General features: G+C 38.1%; 3 protein-coding genes across 4 annotated transcripts; 1 reads left to right on the top strand and 2 right to left on the bottom strand.

Annotated features, from left to right (window-relative positions):
• Nucleotides 1-5,558: 5,558 nt before the first annotated feature.
• LOC122651219 (bidirectional sugar transporter SWEET3b-like) lies at nucleotides 5,559-7,314 on the bottom strand. The gene is made up of 6 exons (XM_043844525.1): nucleotides 7,278-7,314; nucleotides 7,131-7,167; nucleotides 6,772-6,994; nucleotides 6,494-6,655; nucleotides 5,858-5,977; nucleotides 5,559-5,738 (listed from the first exon to the last, which is right to left on the bottom strand). The coding sequence occupies exons 1-6, from the start codon at nucleotides 7,312-7,314 to the stop codon at nucleotides 5,559-5,561; spliced, it is 759 nt and encodes a 252-aa protein (XP_043700460.1).
• Nucleotides 7,315-18,109: 10,795 nt separating this feature from the next.
• Nucleotides 18,110-19,807, bottom strand: LOC122653210 (tyrosine--tRNA ligase, chloroplastic/mitochondrial). Of its 2 annotated transcripts, XM_043847159.1 has the most exons (2): nucleotides 19,289-19,807; nucleotides 18,110-19,240 (listed from the first exon to the last, which is right to left on the bottom strand). In XM_043847159.1, the coding sequence occupies exons 1-2, from the start codon at nucleotides 19,742-19,744 to the stop codon at nucleotides 18,170-18,172; spliced, it is 1,527 nt and encodes a 508-aa protein (XP_043703094.1). In that variant the 5' UTR covers nucleotides 19,745-19,807; the 3' UTR covers nucleotides 18,110-18,169. The 2 variants fall into 2 exon arrangements, with proteins under 2 accessions (XP_043703094.1, XP_043703093.1); XM_043847158.1 differs by having other exon boundaries at nucleotides 18,110-19,807.
• A 1,128-nt stretch (nucleotides 19,808-20,935) lies between these two features.
• LOC122653207 (pentatricopeptide repeat-containing protein At5g16640, mitochondrial-like) lies at nucleotides 20,936-24,000 on the top strand. The gene is made up of 2 exons (XM_043847156.1): nucleotides 20,936-23,652; nucleotides 23,979-24,000. Exon 1 carries the CDS (start codon nucleotides 21,327-21,329, stop codon nucleotides 23,535-23,537), a length of 2,211 nt encoding a protein of 736 aa, XP_043703091.1. The 5' UTR covers nucleotides 20,936-21,326; the 3' UTR covers nucleotides 23,538-23,652; nucleotides 23,979-24,000.
• Nucleotides 24,001-26,169: the final 2,169 nt, after the last annotated feature.

Here is a 26,169-nt window from a genome sequence, read left to right as displayed (position 1 = left end):
GGCCTCTACTGTGCTGTCGGATGTGCACCGTCACCCTATCGATATTAGAGGATCCTGATCCTTATAAATTACCTGATGGGTAAGGAGTGTGGGGAAACTAGCTAAGAACTAGTTAATGTTTCAAATCCTCATGGCAACTTGTAGGGCTATAAATAGTGTATGGGTTGATCATATAGTAACCCCTCCCATCAAAAAAAAAAAAAAAAAAGGGAGAATATACAATGGAGAACGCAAGGCCGCACTAGACATAAGGAATCCAACAAAATTTTGTTCTTTGTGAGATCATGAGGAGATGTAAAAGGAGTTCCACTAAACATGTCCCACAACATTGATCAGGATTCTGAGGTAAGGATTAAAAGAAGGGAGTTTAATTGGAGAGAAAGAGAGAGATGTGCTTACCAGCTGAAACGCCTCATGGGTGGGTGTTTCTTATGAAGAATATTATTTAGAGAGTGCTTTAAGGGTGTCAAAATGGAATCGAAACCGTTTGTCGGAACCAAAACTGCTCATTTACTATCGAACTGAATTGTACCGTATAAAAAAAATGTGGTTCTATTACTGGTTCGGTTCAATTCAAAATTGGAAAACCGTCGGTTAACTGAATAGAAACCTAGTATGAACATTCTTTTGTTAAAGAATGTTGTTAAGCACTCAAAAATATTAGGACTCCTTACTGAGATTTTTTTGAATTTCAATTTGAGTGCCAAATTCATGAAGGGCGGAAGGTTTTAGTACGAACATGTTAGTACGAGCATGTCTTGGTGGACTTTGTTAATGAATTGAGTGGGATATAGATTGGTGATGTTCTCAGGTTGGTTTCTCTTGCGGTACTTTGCGGACTTGAGTAATCACTTAAAATTATCATTGCGACTAGCATGTCTAAGTCTAAATGAACTTTGCCTAGTTAGATGTGTATGAAACAATATAATTTCTCCCACATAATAAGGATATGGAAAATAAAATTCAAGGGTACAAAAGTGAAACCGGTATTATAAATCGCATTTAAATCGGATAACGAAAACTGAATAGAAACCTCTAAAACCGCATAGCATATAAAACGATTCTGATTTTGAATGATTCTTATCCAGTGCGATTTTGATTTCTACCTTGCAAAATATGCACCGAATCAGAATCGCACTGTTTGACATCCTAAAGTGCTTAGTGCTATATGGGACGATAGAAAATATAATCAAACAGTTCGAGCATGGGAAATAATCTGTGATCCCTTAGATTCCTTTCTTTAATAAGGAAAATGCTAGCTTGACAATGTATCCTATTAGAACTTCCTTGAAATGAACTTCCCCATCTACTAAGCCTCCATCTGCTCCCTCCTTCTAGGGCTCCTAAAAGGTGAGCACAATCCCGAGATAACACCCCAGATTTAGGAAGTGAAAGTGAAAGGGCATTAAAAAAATAGATGGTTTTTACTTTTCACCCTTTCTGAATATTTGGTTTTTTTTTTTTTGTAAAGTAAATATTTGATTATTTGTAGGCTTAAGAAAAGGTCTTAAAATTTTGCACACTGTAATACTATTTGGAATCAATTAAGAACCGAAACTATCTCACTAAATGATTCTTTGAATCTCAAGTTTGTAATCAATTAGAGAACCATGATGTTTCTAGTCCTGACCCCTTAGGACCGGAAGCAATTCAATTAGAAATCAGATCGAATACCCAGGACTAGACCGATTTACATTTCGAAATTTACGGATTGAATTTTCCCAAACCCACGGTCAAGGAAGAATGATATACCTTGACGGATGCATACGGATGGTGTTCAGAGGGTATCGTGCAAGGGGTAGGGGCATTATCGACTTCGTCCTATAAGGGTCAGAAATCAAAGACCCCAGGATGGTGGCTGACTCTTCACCCTATAGTGAAGGATTAATGTGATTCTTTGGTATATTGGGTTATCAGTCATTTTGTATTGGATTGCTTGACTTTATGTGATAGTTTCGTTATGAGTAGTTATAATTGGGCTCCTAGACAGGATGTTGTTCGGCCCACCTTGTGGCAGATTTTGCTTTCAGTAGGATGTAGCTAGAATAGATAATATGCCCTTATTTTCATGGTGGAGGCGGACTTGTAATTCTATAGGGATAACATTTTTGTGTGCCATGACGTTGTTAGGTGTATCACCCAAACTCCCCCTTCTGCAATCCTAAAATTGACCTCCATAAAGCCTATGACTCTCTCAATTAGGATTTTCTCTTTAAATTAATGACCTACATGGGTGTTCAATTCTTGGGAAGTACGTTTACATTGTGGGTGAAGAGCTGCATTGAATCACTATTCTCTATTCTTGTTAATGGTAGCCCTGATAGCTACTTTGCTACTGGAATGGGCATTAGGCAAGAGGATGCAATGTCTTTGCAACTTTTTACCCTAGTTATGAAAGGCCTTACGGGATTACTTAATAAGTTGTTCGTGGATCAGAGAATCCAGCTAATCCCTCGATGAAGCCTCTTTCGATATCTCTTTGATTTTTGTTGATGACATGATGATATTTAAAAAGGCTGAATTACAATAAGCCCTTTTCACTTGGAGTGTCCTTTTGATGAGTTGATCTGCCGTTGGAAGGACATCAACAAAACACCTACAAGAAGTGAAAGATTTTTTGGGAATGCGCTGAACTGAAACTAGACTGCTTTGGTCCATCCCGCATTAGGAACCACCATCCAAAGTAACTCTCATGCCAACCTAGATGATAAGGTCTCATTTATCTTGGGATGCCTTCCAAATTACTCGTATGTACTTGAAAAATGTGTAAGATAATGACAACTTTTGATAATGATTTAAAAGGTATCACTAAGACCCTTTAGTAAATTAAGCTAGCCAACAGTCCAAATCTGATCAATTTTGTAAATGTGTATTGAGGTTTTTTTTTTTAAAAGAAAATATAATTTTTAGTCAAAATGGTTTTGGCGGTTGTCACATTTGGACTCAGCCGGTACATTTTGGAGTACCCTATATCCATATCTAGCAAGAATTTTTAAGAACTTCCTTTAGAAGGTGTTGTCTTGTAGCTAGGGCTGTAATCGGATGGGATTTGGCTCGTATAGTGGTCTATCCGCATTTGCATCCAATTAGCTTTCGGATGGATTCAGAGAGTGCTAAACGGATACGGACACAGATACATAATGGATATTTTATCCATTTACATGTAAATATAACTTTTTGGATAGTTATAGCCTATTCGTATCCGCATCTGTTTAGCTTTCGGACGGATTGAGATAGAACTAAACAGATATGAATATGGATATAGAAACGGATTTTGACTATTCATTTACACCCCTACTTCTAACTGCCTTGGGGAACCTACTTCGTTATTTGACAATATATTGATGAACAAAGAAACCTTAAAACCTTATTTCCAGTTGCATTGGAGTGAATAAAGATGTCACAGGCCCACAAGTAGATAGTGGTTAGAAGAGGTGGGATCTTTTTGATCTTCCTATGCTTCTCCTTCTCAGTCGGCTAGGTTGTCTAGGGTAAGCCCAAGTGTAAAACTGGTTTGGACAGTCTTTGTCCTTTTGTTTACTCTTCGGTGTCTTTTCAGCTTGTTTGGATTGTAGGGATAGACCGTTGTTTTTGTTATGGAGTTTAATTTTTTTTATATTTAATTATTATTATTTTTTTTTTACTCGATCTTTTCTCTTTTTATTTATTTATTTATTTTTTTGGGTGGGGGGAAGAAATTCTAAGCTTCATTAAATATATTTTCATTCACTCTCTCACCCACCAAAAAAAAAAAAGAAGATACCACAATATTGGAGTATTATCTCATGGCCACACAGATAAATATTGTAAATGCTTAGGCTGTGTTTGGTATGCATTCATGGACAATAAAAACAACTATTTTTTATCATCCGAGAATACGAAATCGACTTAGAGTGCATTCCAAGAATGCATACCAAACGCTGCCTTAGTATACTTTCATTGGTTATGAATTCTTTGGAATTCGAAAATTATAAATGAATAAAAGGTGGTCAATTGTTATTGAGGTTGTCTGCTACGGTTTGTGTTGTGCTGTTGGGGACATGGTCTTTAAATTTGTATTATTGTCTTCTGTAAAAATCTTTGGTGAGGAACTGGTGTATGGTACTATATAGCAGGCACGAAATAGAGGTAGATTTCAGTAATTTGGCCTAAGCTATTTCATGGATTTGCTTTCTTATCTATCACTACTTTTGTCTCCAAGGATATATATGATGGGTGCTTGGGGATATATTGGCTACTTATTTTCTATTTTCCAGTCATTATAATTAACTTCCTATTGGGGCTATTCTCTTTCTTTGTAATTGATCTCTGCCTTAGGATTAGTGTGAGTAGAGACTTGAAATTAGAGTTTATTTTCCTTTAAATATGTAAGCGCCATGCTCCTTGTTGTGGCAAAATTTGATTCGAACTCTTCTGTGGCCGAGCTGACCTGCACAGAAGAACATAAAAGGCTAAGGAGTGTCGGCCTGATCCGGCGGAATAACTCCGATGCCTAAGTTAGACCATCTTGCAATAGATAATCTCAAGTAGAGAAAATGTGAAGTCAAGTCTCCCCCCTTTTTACCTGGGCTTGGAGTTGATATTTATAGAGTTTGGATGATAGATCGGTGTAGGCCTTTCATCGGTGCTAGACCGTTGTTCTGATCTCTAATTTGTACAGGTGGAGGTCTTCTAGTGTGGATACCTGTCACAAAGAGTCATACGAAAGGCATGACCTTGGGTCATGCAAGATGCATGATGTGGGTGAAGTAATTCTGTCTTTAGCTTGATTGTTGGCTCAGGTCGGTTTGGCATCGGGTCGGCCTAGAATCTGATAATTGTAATGAGCTAGATGGATGATCTGAGGGTCGGCTCAAGTCAGATCGGGTTGGCCCGTCATCTGACTGGTATGATGACCTGGATGGATAATTTGATGGTCGGCTTAATTCAAATCGGGTTGGCCCAACATTTGACAGGTATTATGAGTTGGATGGATGATCAGCTCAGGTCGGTCTCAAATCTAATGTTTTTCACATGTCATCCTCTCACTAGTCGATAGTAATTTGGTTCATCACTCCTTATATAGTTAGTTGAATATTGAATTAAATTTTATATCATTATGTATTTTGAAGTCTCCAAGAACTTCACCCATTCCAAGTCTTGAATAACTTGAAGACAAATCTAGAAGAGCTTATATTGCCTTTTGCATGGATTCATTGCGTGTAACATCAATTTTTTTGTTCTGTAAAGTAACAAAGATAGGGAGATGGAATTTATAAGATATATATATATAAAAAAAAAAAAGGAAAGAAAGAAAACGACACAAACAGCAGTTTCTTTTGATACTAACATTACAGACTTAAGACTGTTATTTTTATATTTCAAAAAAAATTGAAATACACTAAAACTTTAAGCCCTTCTCCTCTTCAGTACTTGTTCTGATTGGTCTTCTTACTTTCCCCTGTAAAAGCACAGAAAATGATATTTTATGGTTCAGTTCAAGAGTCAACCCTATCACCTGGAGAGGGTCCTTATTAGTTATGCAACCCTATCTGTAACTTGTGTACCTGGATAATTAATTAAAGGGAGAATGATTCTTTGTTAATCACTGGTTTCTGGAACAGTACGTTTTCCTTGGCAATATTTTTCTCAAGATCTGTATCATCATGACTTGGTTCTTGGTGAATTTCCTGTTTACGGTAGATGCAGTACAACACAAGTTGGCAGACGCTTAAGGGCCAACCCAAGAGATTTGGGAGCTGCATGCATGCATAGAACATTAATTGAGTATTCATTTTGGGCTTATTACAAACTAAAAAAAATATATAATTAAAGATCAATAATAATAACCTAATTATGTCCAAGTTGCTTAATTTACCGCAATGAAAAGATCATGACCCAATAGTCCATATGGCCCCCAGCATGAACTGTTGAGGAATGAGAATAAAGATAAGTAGAATGGCATGAATTCCACACTCTTTGTCTGTATCACTTGCTTCTGCAATTGTCCAGTTGTGGGTTATTTTCTACACATAAGAGAGAGAGAGAGAGAGAGAGAGGTGGATCCAGATCTTCTATGGCACCGGTTGCCCGTCCTGTCGTGCTACGTAGACACAAGGCGGTGTGCATTGACCACCTTACCCCTGCCCGAGTAGGAGTATGGCGGTCATTGCACACAGTGGATCCAGATCTTCTATGGCATCGGCTGCCCGTCCTGCCGTGCTGCACAGACACAAGGCGGTGCGCATTGACCACCTTACCCCTGCCCGAGCACCTTGCCCGAGTAGGGGTATGGCGGTCATTGCACGCAGTCCTGTGTCTGTGCAGCACAGATAGGACAAGACAACACGCCGTAGAAGATCTGTGTTGAAATCAAGTTGCATGTAGATACGAAAAAGAAAGTAAGCACCTTGCATTAAATATAGTATATGATAGATGCTAAGCCACTATTAATTAATTAATTAATTAATTAATTAACTTAAGGGGTAAAGATAGAAAGAGAGAGAGAACCAACCACGACAACCAATGGAGCACCATACATCCCAATAGCAACCACGAGTCCAATGCTCCCGACAAAAAGCTTGCGGTGATGATGGTCATGCAGTGCAAATGTTGAGACTAATATGATGATGGAGACCACCATCATCACACCCACCACCATCAAAATAACCATTCTCTGCACTTTCAAACAGAGATTAATTATTTAAATTTTAATTAATTGGTTTTAGAGAGGTAATTAATTAAGTGGGAGATGGATCGAGTTGGATGAGGAGGTAGGTAGCTATTGCATGCCTTTCTCTTTGGTGAAGCAAACCAAATATAAATGAGAACGAAGGAGAACTGAAGAAGTACGGCTACACCACAAATAGTGGCTACCGTGATATTTTCCCATTTGTTGCTCACAATAGGTAACCCATACCAAAAGTACAATTCAACTGTCAATAGAGTCACAACGTATGGGATACACGAAAATTCCTCCGTGCTTCTCTTCCTTATCACCCTTTTAAAAGTTAATCTGTCATGAACAAGAAAGAGATTAATTAAATTAAAACAAACATGAGTAATCGATCTGCAAATATTAATTGGATCAAACTGATCAACAAGATAAGCACAGTTAGCTAGTGGAAATTAACCAGTCGATCTTTCATTACATTGGAGATGCATAAAGTAGCACAGAAATGACATTGCCTGCAAAACATACACATTTCATACATTAATTAATTAGTTAATTTATTAAGCTGATGGCCACAGGTTAATTAAGAAAATAAACAAACATCAAGCTAGCTAGAAGAGTATACCTGCTATGCCGACTGCCAATTTTAGTTTATCTTCCATTAATCTTCTTCTCTGGTGACTATAATGACTTGATTAAAGGCAACAAGCTAGTGTGTGGAAGGAACTAGCTAGCTAGCTAGCTAGGAGGATACACAATATGCTTCAAATTTTCATGGCACCTTGTAGGGTTATATATAGTATGTGTGTGTGAGAGTGAGGGAGAGGTCAAAATGGATCAAAATCAAATAATGGGAAAATGTTTTTTTCTTTTTTTTTTTGATAAAAATAATGGGAAAATGTAGAATGGAGAAGTGATGACTGATGACCGCATAAGACATAGGGAATACACTGCTTTTTCTTCTTTGCTGATGAATACATGTCAAAGGAGTTCCACTAAAAGAAAGGAATTTTATAATGAGTGAATGTTCTTTGTGCCACAGCGCAGGTTGCGTCTAGGTACATGGGCAGCCTGTGCAGAGGGGCAAGGTGGTCATTGCACCCACCCCCATGTCCCTGGACGCAGCCTGCGCCCAGGTACATGAGCAGCCTGTGCAGAGGGGCAGGGTGGTCATTGCGCCCACCCCCATGTCCTTGGGCGCAGCCTGCGCTGCGGCACAAAGAACAACACCCCTTTTATAATTTTTGGAGAGAGAGAGACGCTTTTTGGGTGCTTTGTTTAAATTCCCATATGAATCATATTTAAGGGGTGCTAGTGCTAGTGCTAGTGCTAGTGCTTGGGATTTTCATTTTTCCTTACTAGTACACCACATTTAAGAATTCAATCGTAAAAACATGAACAGTGACATCTTTTTATCCTCTCAAGCGTTGGATGAATGATTGGATTCTTAAGTATTGTGCACTGCACAAGATAGTGCACCACACTTGAGAGAATTGAATAAATTTCCCAGTAGTAGTGCCTTATAACAGGGATTGATCTCCCTCCTTAGAATGAAAGATATTATTTAGGCTGGGTCCAGGCATATTTTTATATGATTTAATTTGATGGTTCCAATCCTCATCCACTAACTAAATATCAGGTAAACTCCTAGCTACCCCAAATATATAGATAATCTGAGGAAAGCTTTATCATATTCCCATATTGGAGGTGGAAAAAAAAAAGGGTATAATTTAAGCAAAAGGTTTTCTAAACAAATAGATCTAGAGGAATTCTAGACCGCCACCAAGTTTTACCATATAAAACAATGACGCGTTAATTTTAACTGTATGAATATCTAAAAAAATGATCTAAATTATGAAATTATTCAAATTCAATTATATAAACTCTCTTGATTTATTAATATATTCCATGTGTTTTTAGCCATTCATTTCTATTTCTTTTTTTTTTTTTTTTTAAATGTTTAATTTTGTCATCACTTGCGCAATTCCATTTCAATTGAAACATGATATGAGACTATGAGAGCATGGACCTTTGCTTAGTTTTCTATCTACCGTTTTCCGGACCAAATGTCTAGAACTATGTTTGGTTTGGCAGAAATCAATGTCATAAAAACCGTTTTCTTAATTGGGACGTGGGACGTGGGACGTGGGACGTGGGACGGGGGGGAGTTAGGTGTTTTTCCTGTCCTAGATGTTGCCTTAGACGCCGTTTGGCACGTCTCTTTGAAATATTGAATGAAACCCATCAAATAAAACACCACCGTTATTCTTTTTCTAATTGTCTCACTACTACCATGCTTCCACCACCACTATCCTCTACCAACTTAAAGAAATATAAAAAATCTTTTCTTAGAAATTAAACTACCAAATGGATTTCTCATCCTTGAAAATTTTCAGATTGATCATTGATACAATCAAAACAATTTCAATTTCTTGAACAAATATATTTGTTGACTATTTCGTGAAATTAATCTGAAATTTAAATAAAAATCATACCAAATCTGGCCTTAATTGGGATGTTGGGGGGAGTTAGGTGCTTTGTTCACATGCAAAACTTTGACCCAAACAGAAATTTTCAAATGTTAGGACTACGGGAAAGTGCAAAATAATGGTCAAAGTACTGTAAATATTCATGAATACACGTAGAGATGCATGGCAATACACAGAAGGGTATTTGATTGAATTAGGACCATATTCTATCTATGGAACTCCAAAATAGCCATATGATAGTTCCATGTGGTACAATGAAGATGAGCCGCTTTGACAAGCTTTCCAAGGCTGTGTTGTTCAAATGAGTTTTTCCTATCCTGATATAGACTTTGATTTAGATAACTAAATATTATTTTCCATGAAAGAAAGACTGACACTAATGTCTGTCCCAAGAACTGAAATTCTTAGATTTAAGCCCAAAGAGTCTTTTTTAAGGGGTAAAATAAACCATTGAAAGATTCAAGACTACCTAAAGGGTGCATATCGTGAATATTTATGAGTAAAAGTTTGCATGGGATAAGATAATCATGAAATTTTGACCGATATGATGTACCTTGCAACTCATTCTGTTTGGTAATCATAATTCATGAACCCAGTTACCATAAGGAGCATATCGTAAATATTTATGAATAAAAATCAAATAATTTGATGTTTCATTTTTCTTGTTTGAGTGAAGTTATGAATCTATAATCTAGAATATGGTATTCGTGAAAAAAGAAGTTGTCGATCAATAATAGAAATTAGGGAAAATATCTATCCCCTCACGTCTAAGTTTGCTTAATATCAATCTAGTACCCAAGTTTTGAAAAATATTTACCCTCTCTCCTATTTTATAAAGATTGTATCAACCATATCTTAACTGTTAAAAAAACCATTAAGTGATGAAATGGCATGTATAAAATTTTTAAAACCCCAAAATACACTTCATATAATTTTATTTCAATTTTGCCCTCTCCTACATTTCCTTTCGTGTCTTCTTCTCCCGTTTCCTCTTCTTCCGCTAACACCACCATCATCGCCACCACTGCCGCCTCCGATCATCTTCCACCGCCAGCACCATCGAGAGCACCACCACCACCGCTTAGAAGTTTTTATTCTGCTTCCACACTGAGCAATACTATCAGAAAAGCTCAAGTTCTATATAGATCTACTATGCAACCTGCGATCTACTCGACGGAGATCCCCTGAGCCAGGGAGAAAATGAGATTCTCCTCCTTTTCTTCTCCTTCTTCTCCTTCTTTTCCACTTTATTCATTTATTTTTCTTTACTCCAATCACGACTAACCAGCAGCCGCATACTATTCTCCTACTGTTTCCTTTCTTTGGTTCTTCTCCACCGCGAGCTCCATCTTTTCACTCCCATTTTCCTTCTTCCCCAACCGAAACCCACCTTCTAACTGATTTTTTTTTTTTTTTGTTTTCTAAAATCTCAACCCAGTCGAACCCATCTCTTTTTCCCATTTTTTGATACCCATTCTCTTCTCCCATTTATGGAACCCACTCACCGAACCCAATAGAAAAAATCTTGTGAAAGACCATGCTTTCCTGATTATTTCTTCTTCTTTGTTTAAAAAAGTCGTCCTATAAAAAAACGATTGAAAAAGCCCCTAAGAAACTTGGGGAGGAAGAAGGAGATATGAATCGAAAGAGTTTTAATAGGCAACCAGAAACGGAAACCTAGAAAAGCAGAGTTTTAAAACCTTAACTCTCTGGAAGCTCTTCTCTCTTAGGTTTGTTCGTCCTCTTTGCTTTCTGTTGCAGATCATTAAAGCTCCTATGTTTGCAAAAAGAGCTTCTGAAGCCCCTCCTCGAAACTGAATTGATGGAGGTTTTATGCTCTCTCTTTCATAAATGTTCCCTGCAATTCTGACCAGTCTCCAAATCGGTAGTCGTCTTGGGCTCTCAGCCTTCTCTACATACTCCTCCTCTTGTTCTTCTCCCCAGCTCCATATTCTGGCTGATTTAAAACACCATTACCGTTTTGGTAGCTTTAAGAGAGGTTTGTTCTGGTTTTCCAAAGCCATGGCTTCCTTAATTTCTACTCCAGAAACCGATTCAAGACGGAGGAATCAGTCATTTCCCATCGAACAGAGGCCCCAGATGCTTAAGGATTTTCTAATAGGGAGAAGGTTCGATGACTCTGGTTGTATAATAGATCGCAGGTAGGCTACTAGGAGAAGGGGAGAGAGAGAAGGCAGCTTCGGTGTAAACATCGGATTGGACGGCTATGGGAGGGCGGCAGTGGTTATGGACATCGTGAGGGTGGCGGTGGTGGATACAGCCGTGGTGGCAGTCGTGGTGGTGGATACAGTGGTGGTGATCGTGGCCAATTGAAGAAGGGCACAGAAGAAGAGAGAAAAAAGAATTGAGGTTAGAGAAGAGGGTAATATCGTTTTTTCATATGCTATTTTAACAGAGTTAGTCACTTGGGGTACGGTTGATACAATCTTTATAAAGTAGAAGAGGGAATAGATATTTTTCAAAACTTGGGTACTGGATTGATATTAGGCAAACTTAGAAGGGAGGGGGTAGATATTTTCCCTAGAAATTACCTATAGAAATAGGTAATGGAGCAGGTATTGGAAAAAACATAATGGAGTAATTACCATGGAACTTACTTGTTCATAAGAAGTGGGCCCACATTTGATCTACCACATGATAGTCATTGGGATCATATAATGAGACTTTCCTTATGAAGTTGTATCATTAATCCCTAGAGAAATTAGTTATGAGATTCCATACATATTTAATTAGGAAGAGAGATGGGCAACAACATGTACGTGTGTAGGCTTCATATAAATCGTTATCCCCTCCACCCTACCCTCTGCCCGAAAACACTGCCCAAATTGGAATCCACTCCCCCTTATTAGAGGAATCAGAGGGGGCAGCGAATTGGATGTGATAATTATTCAGATTCATATACGTCGAAGAAGGGGAGAATGGATTTCGATGAACTGTGTGGGTGACACATTAAATGAGGAGAAATGAGAGAGGAATGTGAGGGCGCATATATTAGGCGTTTTTATCCCATTTAACTATATCAAAATGAAGTTTCGGTATATTAACTAGTGAATATGTTTAGACAAAGAGATCTCTACAATGCCGATTACGTAATTCATTGTTATGTTTCCTTCTTTCTTTTTTTTTTGGGAGGGGGTTTGCTGTCACCATATAGTTGACTATATATACAATATTTACATCTATTGTCCACATTAGCATCTAATCATCTAACAAATCTCAACTTAAAAAAATATCACTGTATGAAAAAAATAAACATTTAAGAAAAGGTTGAGAAAAATCAACTTCTTATTGACAGAAAAAGAAAAAAAAAATCATAGAAACTATGGACAAATTCTATTAACGCAAGCTATGGATTGAAAAGTTTACTTATTTATTTATAAAGATAATGAAAAATAAGAACAACTTGTCCACTAGGGATTCCAATTGCCATTATCATTAAGAAGATATAGAACAGAAAGAAAAACAGATAAAGCAAGTAAGCAGGTCCATTGAGTTTTGCACTTTACATTATGGTATATATCATTCTCCAATGAGGGGGTTTTATAATGATAGAGGTTTGAATGATCTATTAAAAACAAACAAAAGATACTCAAGTGAAGCAAAGCTTTAGCCCATCAGAGATCTCAAATGCAAGAGTGGAGCTTTTCTGTCAAATGGGTTCTTAGTCAAACAGAAAGTTGGGACCTATTGAACATATACATCTGCAGCATTCTTCTATTGACTACCATTCATCCTCTCTTGCTTTCATAGCTAAATATTTTTTGTCAATTTGCCTCCTTTTATATTATTCTTTTTTTTTTATCAGACTAACTTTAATTTAGATACCCTCTTCCATACTAATGGCTCATGGACATTCTTACCGTATTGCTTAATCCATATTGATCATGTATTATTGTTATAAGAATATTATATTCTAAAAAATAATCAATTACTTTAATAATGGAAGAGATTATATAATATCAAAAGCAGCTAGCAAGGCATAAAAATGCTACATAAAGGCCCACAATGTAACTGCTTACACATGTCCCTATATGCAAAGATTTTGGCTAATTGTGAGAAATAATCACAATCCAATTCCATTTTGCTAATTTGCTAATAAAATACACTTATGTGAAGGATCTAATTGGCTCTCCTTAGGTACAAGATTGGATCGTAGACTTTTGTCAATTGGAGTTTGACAGGATAGATTCAGGCTCTACTGTGAAGATTGCTGCATTGTGCATCAAAATAAAAGACTCTTACTTGAAGACTGTTTACTTAGCTCTGTTAGTTGCTAAGCGAATTGAAATGAAGGGAAGTGGAAACATATCTAATTACTATCGACAATGATTGTGTAATTATCTGTTGTTTGCAAAATGAAATGAAGGAAAGTGAGATTAAAACAACAGTAGAATGAAAAAATTTCTAATTATAATCAACTATGAAGGTGCTCTGCCAACTAAACACCTTTTTCTCCACTATAAATTGTTGCCGAAGCTTATAAAGGGGAGCTCATATGAATGCAACCTGATTTTTTAATCAATTTGAGTGGTCCATTAGAAAGGGGAGCTCATATGAAAGCAACCTGATTTTTTAATCTACATTGACCATGGCTCATTATTTAGTAAGCTTTTTCTATTATAGCTATAGTTTCATTCAATTAACCATTTGTGGTCTGATTCCCAAGCTCGAAGCACCTTTTTCTCCCTAAACCTTTTTCTAGGTTAATGAAGTGACTAACGGCTAATGGGAAATAAATACATGCTTAAGTAGTCAGAATCAACCAAGGAGTGAACTTCTGAACTAACCAATGGAAGGACAGACCAACATTTCAGCAACTCATTAAGTAATTACTATAGTTATCTGTATGGATTATCAAGGTGATCGGGGAGGGAGTTTTCTCAAGACATCATAAATGCATAGATTTGAGCTTGTATGCTACTCTGGTTCCCTAAGATCTCATGTCCAGGTCAAACTAAAGGCAGCAAAGAAGAAATAGAAAACAAAAACAACCAATTAAAAGAACTGCCAACTGTTTGTCCAGTTCACTCCATGCTTCTAGTTCTTTCATCAGAATCTGAAAGTAAAGTTTTAATGTTATATCAACCAAACCCTAGCGATTGAATTCATACATTGGCACCTTAAAGAGTAGAGATTCCCAACCCACAACCTTGATGGCAATTCAAGAAAATCAGTTTCATCCAGGAAATAGAATAAGTTGAGAAGTACATCAAATGTCAAAAATCCCTATTTACATAAAACTTGTATGAGCGTCTAAACAATTATGAATTAAACAAGAAGTTGGAGCTTACATGAAAACAGATTCAGAAGGTATAGGCTGGGCTGAAATCGGGCGTGCTGCCGCTCTGGCCTCCCCTCATGTGCATGAATTCTTAGTAGGGCATCCTGCACCTCCTTAAACTGGAGTCCATACAAGAAGGATTTTGATGAGTTTCAACCTAATCAGCACCAACTTCTTCACATGAAGGCCTTATTAATGCTCCTTCACATTTTTAACCGTAGCCCATCATAATTCTATGTTGTTTCTATAAGAAGATAATTTAGAATCACCATGAGAATTTGATAAGTTTGTCTCATGTACAATCTATTCTTGAATTCACACACACTCAACTAGGATAATTTTAGTAGGAATTTTACTGTAGTTTCCAGGTAGTACATAAAGCCATGAAAAAAGGGATTTAAAAACAAAAAGGAAAATAGACTGCAGCTCAAAGAAAATGTTTCTATGAAACAACATTTCAAGTTTGAAGGTTGTAATACCATGCCATTTACAACAAACATACGAGCTTACTCCAGATTAGCATTTGGTAAACTTGTTCCAGAACTAGTTCCAGAACAGAATAGGCGTTTGAAAAACCTGTTCTGGAACTAGTTCTTAACACTGTTACCATAGAAATGATTACGCTATGAATAGTTGAATAAAAGGGCCTTGGTGGATTCGAATCACCATCCCCTTGGAAGATGCTTGAGACATGCTCATGTTCCAACTGCTCTACCAATTTGAGCTAAAGACCCAACAAGTAGAGTTTGAAATTCAAATACAAATCCCATTTTTCCCAACGGGTGTAACTAGAACAATGATTAATGAACAAATTCAAATACAAATCAGAGCATGCATCTATGTATAGGTGGAGTGATCATACTATTTATATAGAAGTCAATGTTAGTAGTCCTAGTTGGTAGTGACTTATATTTGTTCAGTAATGGCCAAGTTACACATTAAAACTGGGATTTCATCCCTTCTAGACAAGTGCATCGCTAATGTTTGATTTACTACCAGTGACTACAATCAATGTGACACAAAATCAAAATCTCCCATCCCATGTAACTCTTCTTGTAGTCTTGAAGGTAATCGTAAAGCTCCCATCCCATGTAACTCTTCTTGTAGCATTGAAGGTAATCGTAAAGCTCCCATCCCATGTAACTCTTCTTGTAGCATTGAAGGTAATCGTATTGAAGGCTTGATGCAACTGCAATCCATCAGCCAATTCCTACTTACCCATAAGAAAGTATAAACCAGTAGAGGTGCAGTCAGGTTTGGGACCCATTGTGAATACTCTTTTGTACATTGTATTTGGATATTGAGAGAGAGAGTTTGATCATACATTGCACCACCCAATGTTTTGCAGAAAAAAAAAAATAGTCATCAAAGCATCAATTTTTATCTTCAAGCATTCATGCAAGAAAGTCACAGTATAAAATTAGCAAATGAGCACCCCTGTGGAGTAGTCATAAACTCATAATCATTCTGTTCGAATTCCCACATGATATAAATGGGACCCAAAACATCATACATAACAAATTACACACTTGCAACTCATGATCTAAAGCACAATAAATAATATTTAAAAAAACCTACCTGTTGGCCTAATCCCCCCAACTAAAAATCCACTAAAAGCTACATCAACGGATCAATAAGCATGTGCATAACCACCAAGATAATGTTAGGGTCGTAGAGCTTAAGGATCATATTACACAGAGCATGCAAGTAAGTTCCTTGAGAAACTCTAATATACTAAAGAATTATTCTATATAAATGCATTCATCAGTCTATGTACAGGTCTAGACCTCCTATCCTATAGTCAAAACCCTAGCAATGGTAATGCAGCAGGCCCTTCACATGAAAAAAGAGCAACAAGAAAGCCTAAACAGGCCCATATTCCATGGGTTACTAGCCTGGTCAAGTACATCCTTAGGTAATGTAGCGTAGGTGAAATAACTCCACTTAGGACCAGATTCTGTCTAAGGGTTGGCCGAATGGGCAGATTAAGGTTATTAGGGCAAAATTTAGGGTTAGGGTTAAGTAGTGGTAATAGGGTTTATAGGGTTTTAATATGCAGGTCTAGAGGGTCTTAATGATATAAAAATACTAAGGTTTTGAAGGATTTTAGAATTCTGCAGTTGGGCAGAATCGTGTGGCAGGGAGTGGCAGGCCTTAGGGTCCTATGGGATGAAAGGATTGAAGGGGTTACAAGGGGAACTACAGGTTAGGTTTGTGGTCGAGTGTGGGGAGGGTTATGGGGAAGTGTGGGCTGAAAGTAGAGTTGGGGAATGAGGTCTAAATCTGGAGTTATAAGGGAGTCCTAGTGGGAGTAGGAGTTGCAGGTTTAACGGAGTTTAGGTTTGGATGGAAATCTGTAAATTAACTCGCAGATCTGTACTTACTGTAGAGCAAGAATATTGGCAGCAACTTGAAGACTTGAAGAAACCTCCTGACCTTCCCAGTGCAAGGAGTCGCAGGAGAACCCACCCTTCACCACCTTGAGTCCACAAGGATGCAGCTCGCAGAGGAGCAGAAACAGCAGCATGCAGGCAGCAATAAAGCTTTGAACAGCAGAAATTTTTATGCAGGAGTTAGTGGGGGAGCATGCCCACGATCTGTCTATTTATAGTAAAAAAAGGGCCAAAGGCCTCATACAAATAATCACACTAGAACTAGGAATCCCAGTCCAAAATCCTAGAACCAATCCTAGTCAGATTAGGACTAATGACTCCTAACCTGAAATCCTAATAACAAAACATAAAAACATCAGACTTACACTCTAAGTAGGAGTATAAGTTTTAAACAAATAAAAGACTCATCCCTCTAAAATCGTGGAGGGGCATAGCTAAGAAAATAAAAATAAAAAGACTGTTTTAACCCTACTAGCTAAGACACAAAGACTAAAAGGCTCCAACGAAAATCAAAGGCTGCTCTTCTTCTTCTTTCGTGTGCTTGGACCTGCATCATTAGGCCACTACATGGGGCCTTTCAGTTATTCTATCTTTATTACTAAAGTTCTCCCAGTTAGAATTGGAGTTGTTAGAGATTTATTTCTTTTGCAGTTAGTCCTATGCCTAGAAGTGAATCTAAGTTGCTATATTGGTTTTTTGGTCATTTATTTACTTTTAAAAATTGTAATAGATCTATGCTATTTCTAGTCATGATAGGAATTTGAATTTGGGAGTTCAATATATGAATACATACCCTGGCCAGAGGAGCCACAACTTAAAAGTTAAAAGTGATTAAAGTTTACTCTGTTTTGATACAAAAGGCATCTGAAATAAAATTGCATCCAATGATTTGATTCCAACCTAAATCAGGTTCGGTTTCAAAAATAACTTGTGCATTCAATTCAATTACCCATCTGGATGACAGTCTACTTAGTAGCCAGCATCTCCAACAATTTCCCTGTAACCATAAAGTAGATCAAGTGCCATTGGATGATTGGAATGGAAACATAAATGTTCATATGCTAATTTTCACATCAAGTGCAATGTTAATTCTATGCAAAGGGAATATACACAAAAGAAGTTTGGGTTTGAAAAAATATTTTGTATCTGAAAAGTGTTACATGGGCATGAAGGGGCCTGTCCATCCACAACGATCCTGAACACATTCGATCTAATAATAATAAATTTATAAAAAAACACACACACAATTTGTATTGGAAACAAAAAAGTAAAATTGAGAAACATAAGATAGTCCAGACATCATTTTTATAGAAAAACGTGCTAATATAGGAAATCAAGGTATCCTTATAATCATCTTGTTCTTCTTCCCAGCAGACAAAAGAAGCACCTTCCCATCAACAATATCAACAGCCTCGATCTTCTTTCCCTCATCATCAACTCTGTTGTTGTTCAAGTAAAGCCCACCTTGCTTAAGAAGGCGGCGGGCAGCTGACTTACTCTCAAGCAAACTAGTGGAAACAGAGAGATCAACCAGAGAAGCATTCAAGACTTGGTCATAGGCCAAAGAACATGAAGGAACATCCCCAGCAATACCTTCAATGGTTTTCCAATCCAACTTTGTCTCAGCTCCAGGCCTCAATGCTTCAGTAGCCTTCAAGGCCTCCACCAGTCCTTCTTCGCCATGGACAAAACGAGTTACTTCTTCCGCGAGTCTCCTCTGAACCGAATTGGGTACATATCCAGATGTCTTCATCTGCTCTTCCAATTCCCTGATCTCCTCCATACTCAGGAAAGTAAGAATCTTGAGAAACCTCACCACATCCACATCAGGAACTGAGAAGAAGTACTGATAGAACTTATAAGGCGACAACGTCAAGGGAGACAACCAGATAGCACCATCTTCAGACTTGCCAAATTTGGTTCCATCACTCTTCAACAGAAGAGGAAATGTCAAACCATATGCTCCTTCTAACCGAAGAATCTTCCGAATCAGTTCAGTCCCAGCAGTTATGTTTCCCCACTGATCACTCCCCCCTATTTGAACATTAACCCCCTCGTTCTTAAACAAATATAAAAAGTCATAACCCTGCAACAACTGGTATGTGAACTCAGTGTAGCTCATTCCTTGTTCAGATTCTAACCTCTTCTTCACACTCTCCTTGGCCATCATCGCACCCACCCTTGCAAACCGGCCAACATTTCGCAGAAAATCCAATAAGCTGATGTCCTTCCACCAGTCAAAATTATTCATAATTACAAAAGAATCGCATAAACCCATATCAGAGGTCAGGTTTTTCTCACTACCCATTGTTGAAATCGAAGTCTTTCTACCTAAAATCCTAGTAACTGTATTCATAATCCCTACCGTGTTATTCTCTAATGTTTCAATATCTAATTCTGGTCTTTCTAAGCTTTTCCCAGATGGGTCTCCAATCCTACCTGTTGCACCACCGATCAAAGCAACAGTTTTGTGGCCGCATCTCTGAAACCAAGATAGTACAATAATACCAAGCAAGTTTCCCAAGTGTAAGCTTTCAGCAGTAGGGTCAAAACCACAGTAAACCTTCAAAGGACTGACCTTCGGTTTGGAACAAGCTGACCTAAGATTCTCGCTGGTGATCGACTCAAGGAGACCTCTTTCTTCAAGAATGTCAACAACATTGCGTCCGCAAACAGAGGAAACATCTTCGTTTCTCGTTGTTTCCAACGTTTCTTGAGCGGGTTGAATGCATCTGATAGATAAAGATAAAGAAGAATCGTTTCTTGGGGTTTTCAGCGAAGAAAAGATGTGGTTGTTGCTGCAGCGTACAAATGTGAAATTAGGGCTTATAGAGAGGAAGAACAAGGGCTTCCTGTTTCTGCAGAAGAAGGCCCTTGAAGCAGCAGCCGTGATTGCCACACTCGCCATTTGTGGAAGAAGCGAAGCTCCTGCCACGGCAAAACAGAACCACAAAACGCTTCCTCAGAACAAGAGGATCCTCTGTGAATGTGAACGGTTCGGTTCCACTATACAAATAGACAGCCTAAGTGAGAACCGAAACTGAACCGCTTATAATATTAAATACTTGGCCTGGTTTCTTTATGTCAAAACCAAACCGGTGTATTAAGCGGTCAGCCGGTTTTCTATCGAGCTACGTTTGGACTTTAACCCTTAAAAAAAAAAAAACATAATAAGACAAAATCAATATGATTCATGTGTCTCTCTCAATCTTTGGATTCAAAATTTTTTGAATTTTTTCTTTTCTTTGCATCCAAACATAGTCTCTATTCTCACTTATTTTTTATGATCCTCAGCCATGGCCGATTCCCAAACCATTTTAAGCCCTATTTTGACCCATTTTAAATCATGCACCAAGAAAGTTGTGGACTTGGATCCTATCAATCTGGGCAGCGTGCAGCAATGAGCAGCGCCTGGGATTGAACAGGCGTTTTTACCACCTTGCCCCCTGCCCAACACCCTGCCCAAGCAGGGGCAAGGTAGTCAAAGCGCCTGCTCAATCCCAGACGCTGCACAAGTGCTGCACGCTGCCCGGATTGACAGGATCTTTTTCCAAAAGTTGTGACCGCATGGACATAAAGGGGGATGCATTCAACCCATGACTAATTCAAAACATGATCTCTCTATTCAACTGTTGAACCAGCCCCACTATAGGTCAGGTTTTGAACCAAAAACCAACATCAATTGATGTCAATTCAATTGTTCAGTCGGTCTCTCTCTCTCTCTTTGCATGCAAAGTGAGAGATTGATGCTATGTTTGGAGGACAGAAATAGAAAAACATAATAAGATAATAATTGATTTACGTGTCTCTCTCCTTAAATTAAAAATTTGTTGAAATTTTTTGTTTTCTTGGCTTCCAAACATAGCCTGAAAGCTTTAAAACTTGAAGTACAACGAAGTGGTATGAGTAAAGGTCATCTGTATAATGGATTTTAGTTATACCTAGCCCAGGCCCATCCGCCCACATACAATTGCAAACCCAAAATCCAACAGTCGTATTGGAATTTGGAAACCATATCTCGCCACGAAGCGATGGCAGTGTAGGTTTTATTGGTTTTACAGGTTTTGTGGTCTGCACTCTGCACTAAAGTCTTAAACTCTGAAGTCATGCCATGTCTCGGGTTGTGGCTAAGAGCTGAAGGAAGGACTGAAGGAGAAAAGATCTTCAAGTTGGGAAGTTAGAATTTGATACGGCATTGAAGGATTCAGTGCATTGAAGCCCTCCTGAGCACGGCTTTTGAGCTTTAATGGCGGCCTGTTCTGGGGTTTTTTTCTCCTCAACGGCTAAACCCAGTTTGTTGGTGGGAGAAGTATCTTGAATTAGAAACCGGTACAGGATCATTCTCTACTTTTCTGATTCAGGTTTGAAATTTGGTTTCTTCCTTTACATAGTTCTACTTTTCAGACTGGGTTTGTGTTGAATTGAGCTTGAATTAATTTATTTTCTGAACCGCCCAAAGCGAACCGAGAAATATTGCTTTTTCTTTAGTCATGCCTTGCTCTGCCCCTTCCGTGACAAGTCATTTAAATAGAATCTGCAGAAAGGCATGGTCTTGTTATCAGTTACTCAACTTTTCCGTGTCGTGTTCTGTTGAAAGCATAGAATTTCCAGACGAAAGAATTAGTCCTGACAATAACGGCGAAATCCCATACCAAAACCTAAATTTGTACTATACATTGCAGCGTGGTATGCAGAATTATGCGGCTTCTGGTTTTTACAAAGAAGCTTTACACACCTTAAATCTCATGAGTCAGATAACTGGGAAGCTAACTGTGTATGATTGTAATTCGTTTATGTACTATTATCTAAAGTCAAGAAAAGCCTCGATGCAAAATTTAGTTGAAGTGTATGGTCTAATGAGAGGATTTGGTACTCCTCCGAATGCCTTGACTTATAATACTCTCTTGAATGGATTACTCTCTTTAGGGACATTGCAATATGCATTTTATTTCACAGAGGAGATGTATAGAAATGGATTTATACCATCTTTCAGTCTTTTGTCGAGGTTATTGAAAAAGTCTGTCAAGTTGGGGAATTTAATGGGTTCTCTTTATGTGTTCATACTGATGTTGAAATTGGAGTATTCTCCAACCGAAACCGCTTCAAACATGTTGATTTTTAGCCTCAGCAGAGCTCAAAAAGTTAACGAGGCAAATTTTGTGCTCTCTGTGCTTTTGGATGGGAGCTTTTTTCCTACTTTGTGCAGTTATAATTCAATTCTTTGGGCTTTATGCAAGTCTGGCCAGATTTATACTGCTTTGGCACTGTTTTGTTCTCTGAAGAAAAAGGGGCTTGTTAATGATGTGTCCTCATATTCAGCTTTGGTTCACGGATTTAGCAGAGAAGGGCTATGGGAAGAAGCTTATCATGTTTTAGAAGAGATGCAGAAGGACGGGTGTACAGCTAATGCCATCACCTACACTACCATCATTAAGTTTCTTTGTGATGATGGGAAGATCAAAGAGGCTTTCTTCCTATTGGATAGAATGGAAAAGGAAGGATGTGAACCAGATTTGGTTACATACAACATAATTCTTCGTGCACTTTGTCACAAAGATAGAATTTTAGAAGCTTTTGAGCTCCTTCGTGTTATTGATGGAAAAGGGTTATCTCCTGACCCATTCACCTATACTGCTTTGGCTGGGGGGTTGTTAAAAGTAGGAAAAACAGGGATTGCAACTCAGTTCTTGCTTGCTTTCTTCTCCAGGGGCTGTTTAGTGGATGTTGCTACTTACAACATCTATTTCCATTGTTTATGTAACGAAGGTAAATCAGGAGAAGCATTATTACTGTTAAAAAGTATGATGGAACATGGTTTTACACCAAATCACATGACATATAACACAATTTTAAATGGATTCTGTAAGGATGGTAATGTGGATGAAGCATTGGAGCTATTTGATCACTTTGAAAGGGCTGATAATGGGCCTGACTTGGTTTCCTTTAATACAATTATGGCCATGGCTTGCAAGCTGGGAGATTCTGCAATGCTGCAAAGGGTCTTGGATCGTATGGAAAGTGAAGGCGTCACACTTAATATAATTGGTTCAACTTGTCTGATTCAATATTTCTGTAAAATGCAGAAGTTCAACGAGTGTTTTGAGCTTTTGGAGAGTATGATCTACAATGGCCCTACTCCTACTATAGTCACTTACAATGTGTTTTTGGACAACCTTTGCAAGGAAGGGTTAGTCGGAACTGCATATCGGATTTTTAGGCACCTTAAAAGCAGCGGACCTTCTCCTGATACAATTTCATACAATATTCTTATAAATTCTTTCATGCATGAAGGAGATGATTGGATGGTGGAACAGTTGTTAAGGGATATGTACAACCAGGGAATTCAGCCGGATTTGGTTACATATGGGTCCTTTATCTGTAGCCTCTGTAAAAAAGGGAAGATATCAGTTGCCCTCCTCCTGCGGGACCAGATGGTAGAGGCTCGGCTTAAGCCAAATATCACCATATACAATATCTTATTGAAATCCATGTTTCGAAGTGGCAAATTGTGGGAGGTTATCTTGCTATTGAAAGAGATGGCTGTAAACGGACTTGAGCCAGATATGATTTCTGCTGATATTCTAAATCAAGCTATTTCTAAAGGCCGGATGAAGAGATTCCCCAAGGCCATGAAAGCTTTTGAACTCGTGATTGGCAACAACTTCTGCAGAGAAACTTATGTTGGCGAAATAACAGGCTGAAAGACTAGAAAACTGATCTTTTGTGAATTTGCATGTTATTGCTTGTGGTTTCAAGGTCAACCAGATTGGATTGGTTTTGATAAAGCTTTCCTAGAAGATGTTTACATGAAAACAGGTATCATCTATACCTATTCTCTCGTTGCAGAAAAATTAATTCTTTTCTACTTCCTTTTCTGTCAGGACTGGTTCTCTGAATTTCATAATTACCTTATATTTGATCATTTTGTTATCAAATAACACGACTTCAATGTTTTATGATATCCATACCAAATATTCATGAAGATATGATTAGTTCAGCTGGTTCCACTTGAATTACAAATTAAATGTATGTCTTGTCCCTGTATATTGTCCAACACGTTAACCTATTCTTGTTGGTCTGCAATGATTTTGTACTAACTCCAAAGCTTCTTATTAGATTATCTTCTTTGTTCTGTAAAGCAGGCTGTCCACCAGAAGCTCTCTAACCATAAGACATAAATGTAATGTCCCAGGTTTACAGGGAACTGTGGAGTGCTGGATTTTCATGGTATCTCTCTCTCTCTAGCTTGTTAAGTTAATGGAATTTCTTTTGCAGTTTATGCATCGTACTCTCCTTTTTTTTTCCCCATGTTGTTTAATTTGTTTGCTTTCATTAGATGCTGGCCATGCAGAACCCACTGGCTGCTGTAAAAAGCTGATGGACCGACTAGTGTAATAATCAAATGTAGCTCATCCATGTTCCAGTTTATTCTCGAGACAAGCAGAACCATACATTGGTTTTGCATTAGCTGATGACATAGCTTTTTAGAAGCCACCTGTGATTTCCTTTACTTTCTCTATATTGGATTTTCTGAAGTTGTATATCCATCTATTGTCAAAATTTTTAACTTTGTTTGTTGTGCTGAAATTGATTATCAGATTTGCCTTATCGATGAATCCGCCATGGGTATGCATGTCACTATTAATCAAAACTTGAAGGTAAATATTGCCAAGACTTCCTTAAGATACTTTATGCCACTGGAGGCCTGTTACTGTGTTGGAGTGCTTGTCTGCATATTTCTCACTTTATTGCTGTTCAATTTTGGAACTAGTTTGCTGGAACCAACTGCAATTCCTGTTGGTAAAGACTATTTTTGCCGTGGTGCAAAGTCGAGCCATAGCGGTGGCCAGGCACCCAAGGCAAGCACACATTAGGACGAAAATATGCCCCCTTTTGGGTACATATACCACGTTCCAGTTTGTGTTCTTCTTTTTCTTCTTATTCCCCTTCTTTCCCTTTTCTTATTCTTTTTCTTCCCCTTCATTTCTCTTTCCCCCACCCCCCAATTTTGACTAAATCTGGTCTGAGTGCCTAGACACATATGGCAACACCCTGATAGTTATGATAGAGATGATTCTCATACTATCTTGAGTGGGCTTGGATTGGTTGAATGTGAGAAAGATATCAAGTTCACAAGTGAAATCGAGTCTGATGAATATTTGTCAAAATGTTGTTTTGCTTTGCCAGAGATTCGTTGTGGCTCTAATTTCATAGGAAGAGAATGAAGGGTCTTGTCTGAGAGGAGACGACGATCTCAAGTTCAATCAATATTTTTTAGTCCTGAACTGGATGCTTAGTTGAATTCCAATAATTCGGTTCAAACAGAATTGGGGAACTTTTTAAGAGCTTCACAGCCTGCTTCAAATGTCTATAGGATAAGGGTCAGCCAGGGCCACCTCAACCAGATGGTTAATGGTGGCCTTGGGGATGTTGATATACTACCAGATCCAATCTCTGGGATAATCTGAAATTGTTGGGCATTCCTCAAATGGTGGCTTCCCAAAATATTCTCTTCTTTTTCTGATAGAAAAATGCATATTGTTAAAGAAAGAGGAAGATGGAAAGGAAGTTGCCAAGGGACTAGCAGTAACTCTATTGGCATAGAGACCCCATGATACAAAAAGGCCCCAAAGGCACCGATTCTGTCAAAGCTGTCGAACCTACTTAAAGCTCTAGTCATCTAGTAGAATGAGGTGTTTCAGTCTGGAAGCGCTAGAATAAATCTTCCTAAAATAGTCTGTGAATCTCCATGGGAGTCTTCAGCATACTTCACCAACCTGACGATAAGGCATTGTTCTTCACAATCATATTTAATCCTAGACACTGATTTCTACATGTATCTATAATAGTTTTGACTGATTTTCTCCAGATCTGTATGATCCATTGTATGCATGGAATGTCATAGGTGAAACCTTTGATTTTTTCACTTTTGTGCGATAGGGACTTTTTTTTTTTGTCTTTTATTTTTATTGTTAAAAGTGGCAATGCGATACTTTCCTGAAATATTGCCTTGAAAAACTTCTGTTTTCCTTTCTTACAATTTTCTTAAGTCGGTGGTTTTGGTACAGGGCAGCCAAACATGGAATCAGTGCAGGACTCCACTCAGTTCTACCATGTGGCAACTCAGATGGAGCTGAAATTTTGTGGATAGGTAGAGCCCAACGTCTTTTTAGACCAATGCAAGTTTGTCAAATGGCAAAACAAAGAATTGAAAATTCTGGACTATCAAGATGGTGCTTGGTAATTCATGGGAGGGATGGCATTAGATAAGCCAGTAATGATTGAATTTGAAGCTGAAATTTGACATGTGGCTAAGCTAGACCGATCTCCAGA

The sequence above is a fragment of the Telopea speciosissima genome, chromosome 2 (genome assembly GCF_018873765.1).
Source record: "Telopea speciosissima isolate NSW1024214 ecotype Mountain lineage chromosome 2, Tspe_v1, whole genome shotgun sequence".
In the NCBI taxonomy this organism is placed as follows: Eukaryota; Viridiplantae; Streptophyta; class Magnoliopsida; order Proteales; family Proteaceae; genus Telopea; species Telopea speciosissima.
The sequence above is the reverse complement of the archived record's forward strand: the minus strand, read 5'-3'. Positions and strand labels throughout refer to the sequence as shown.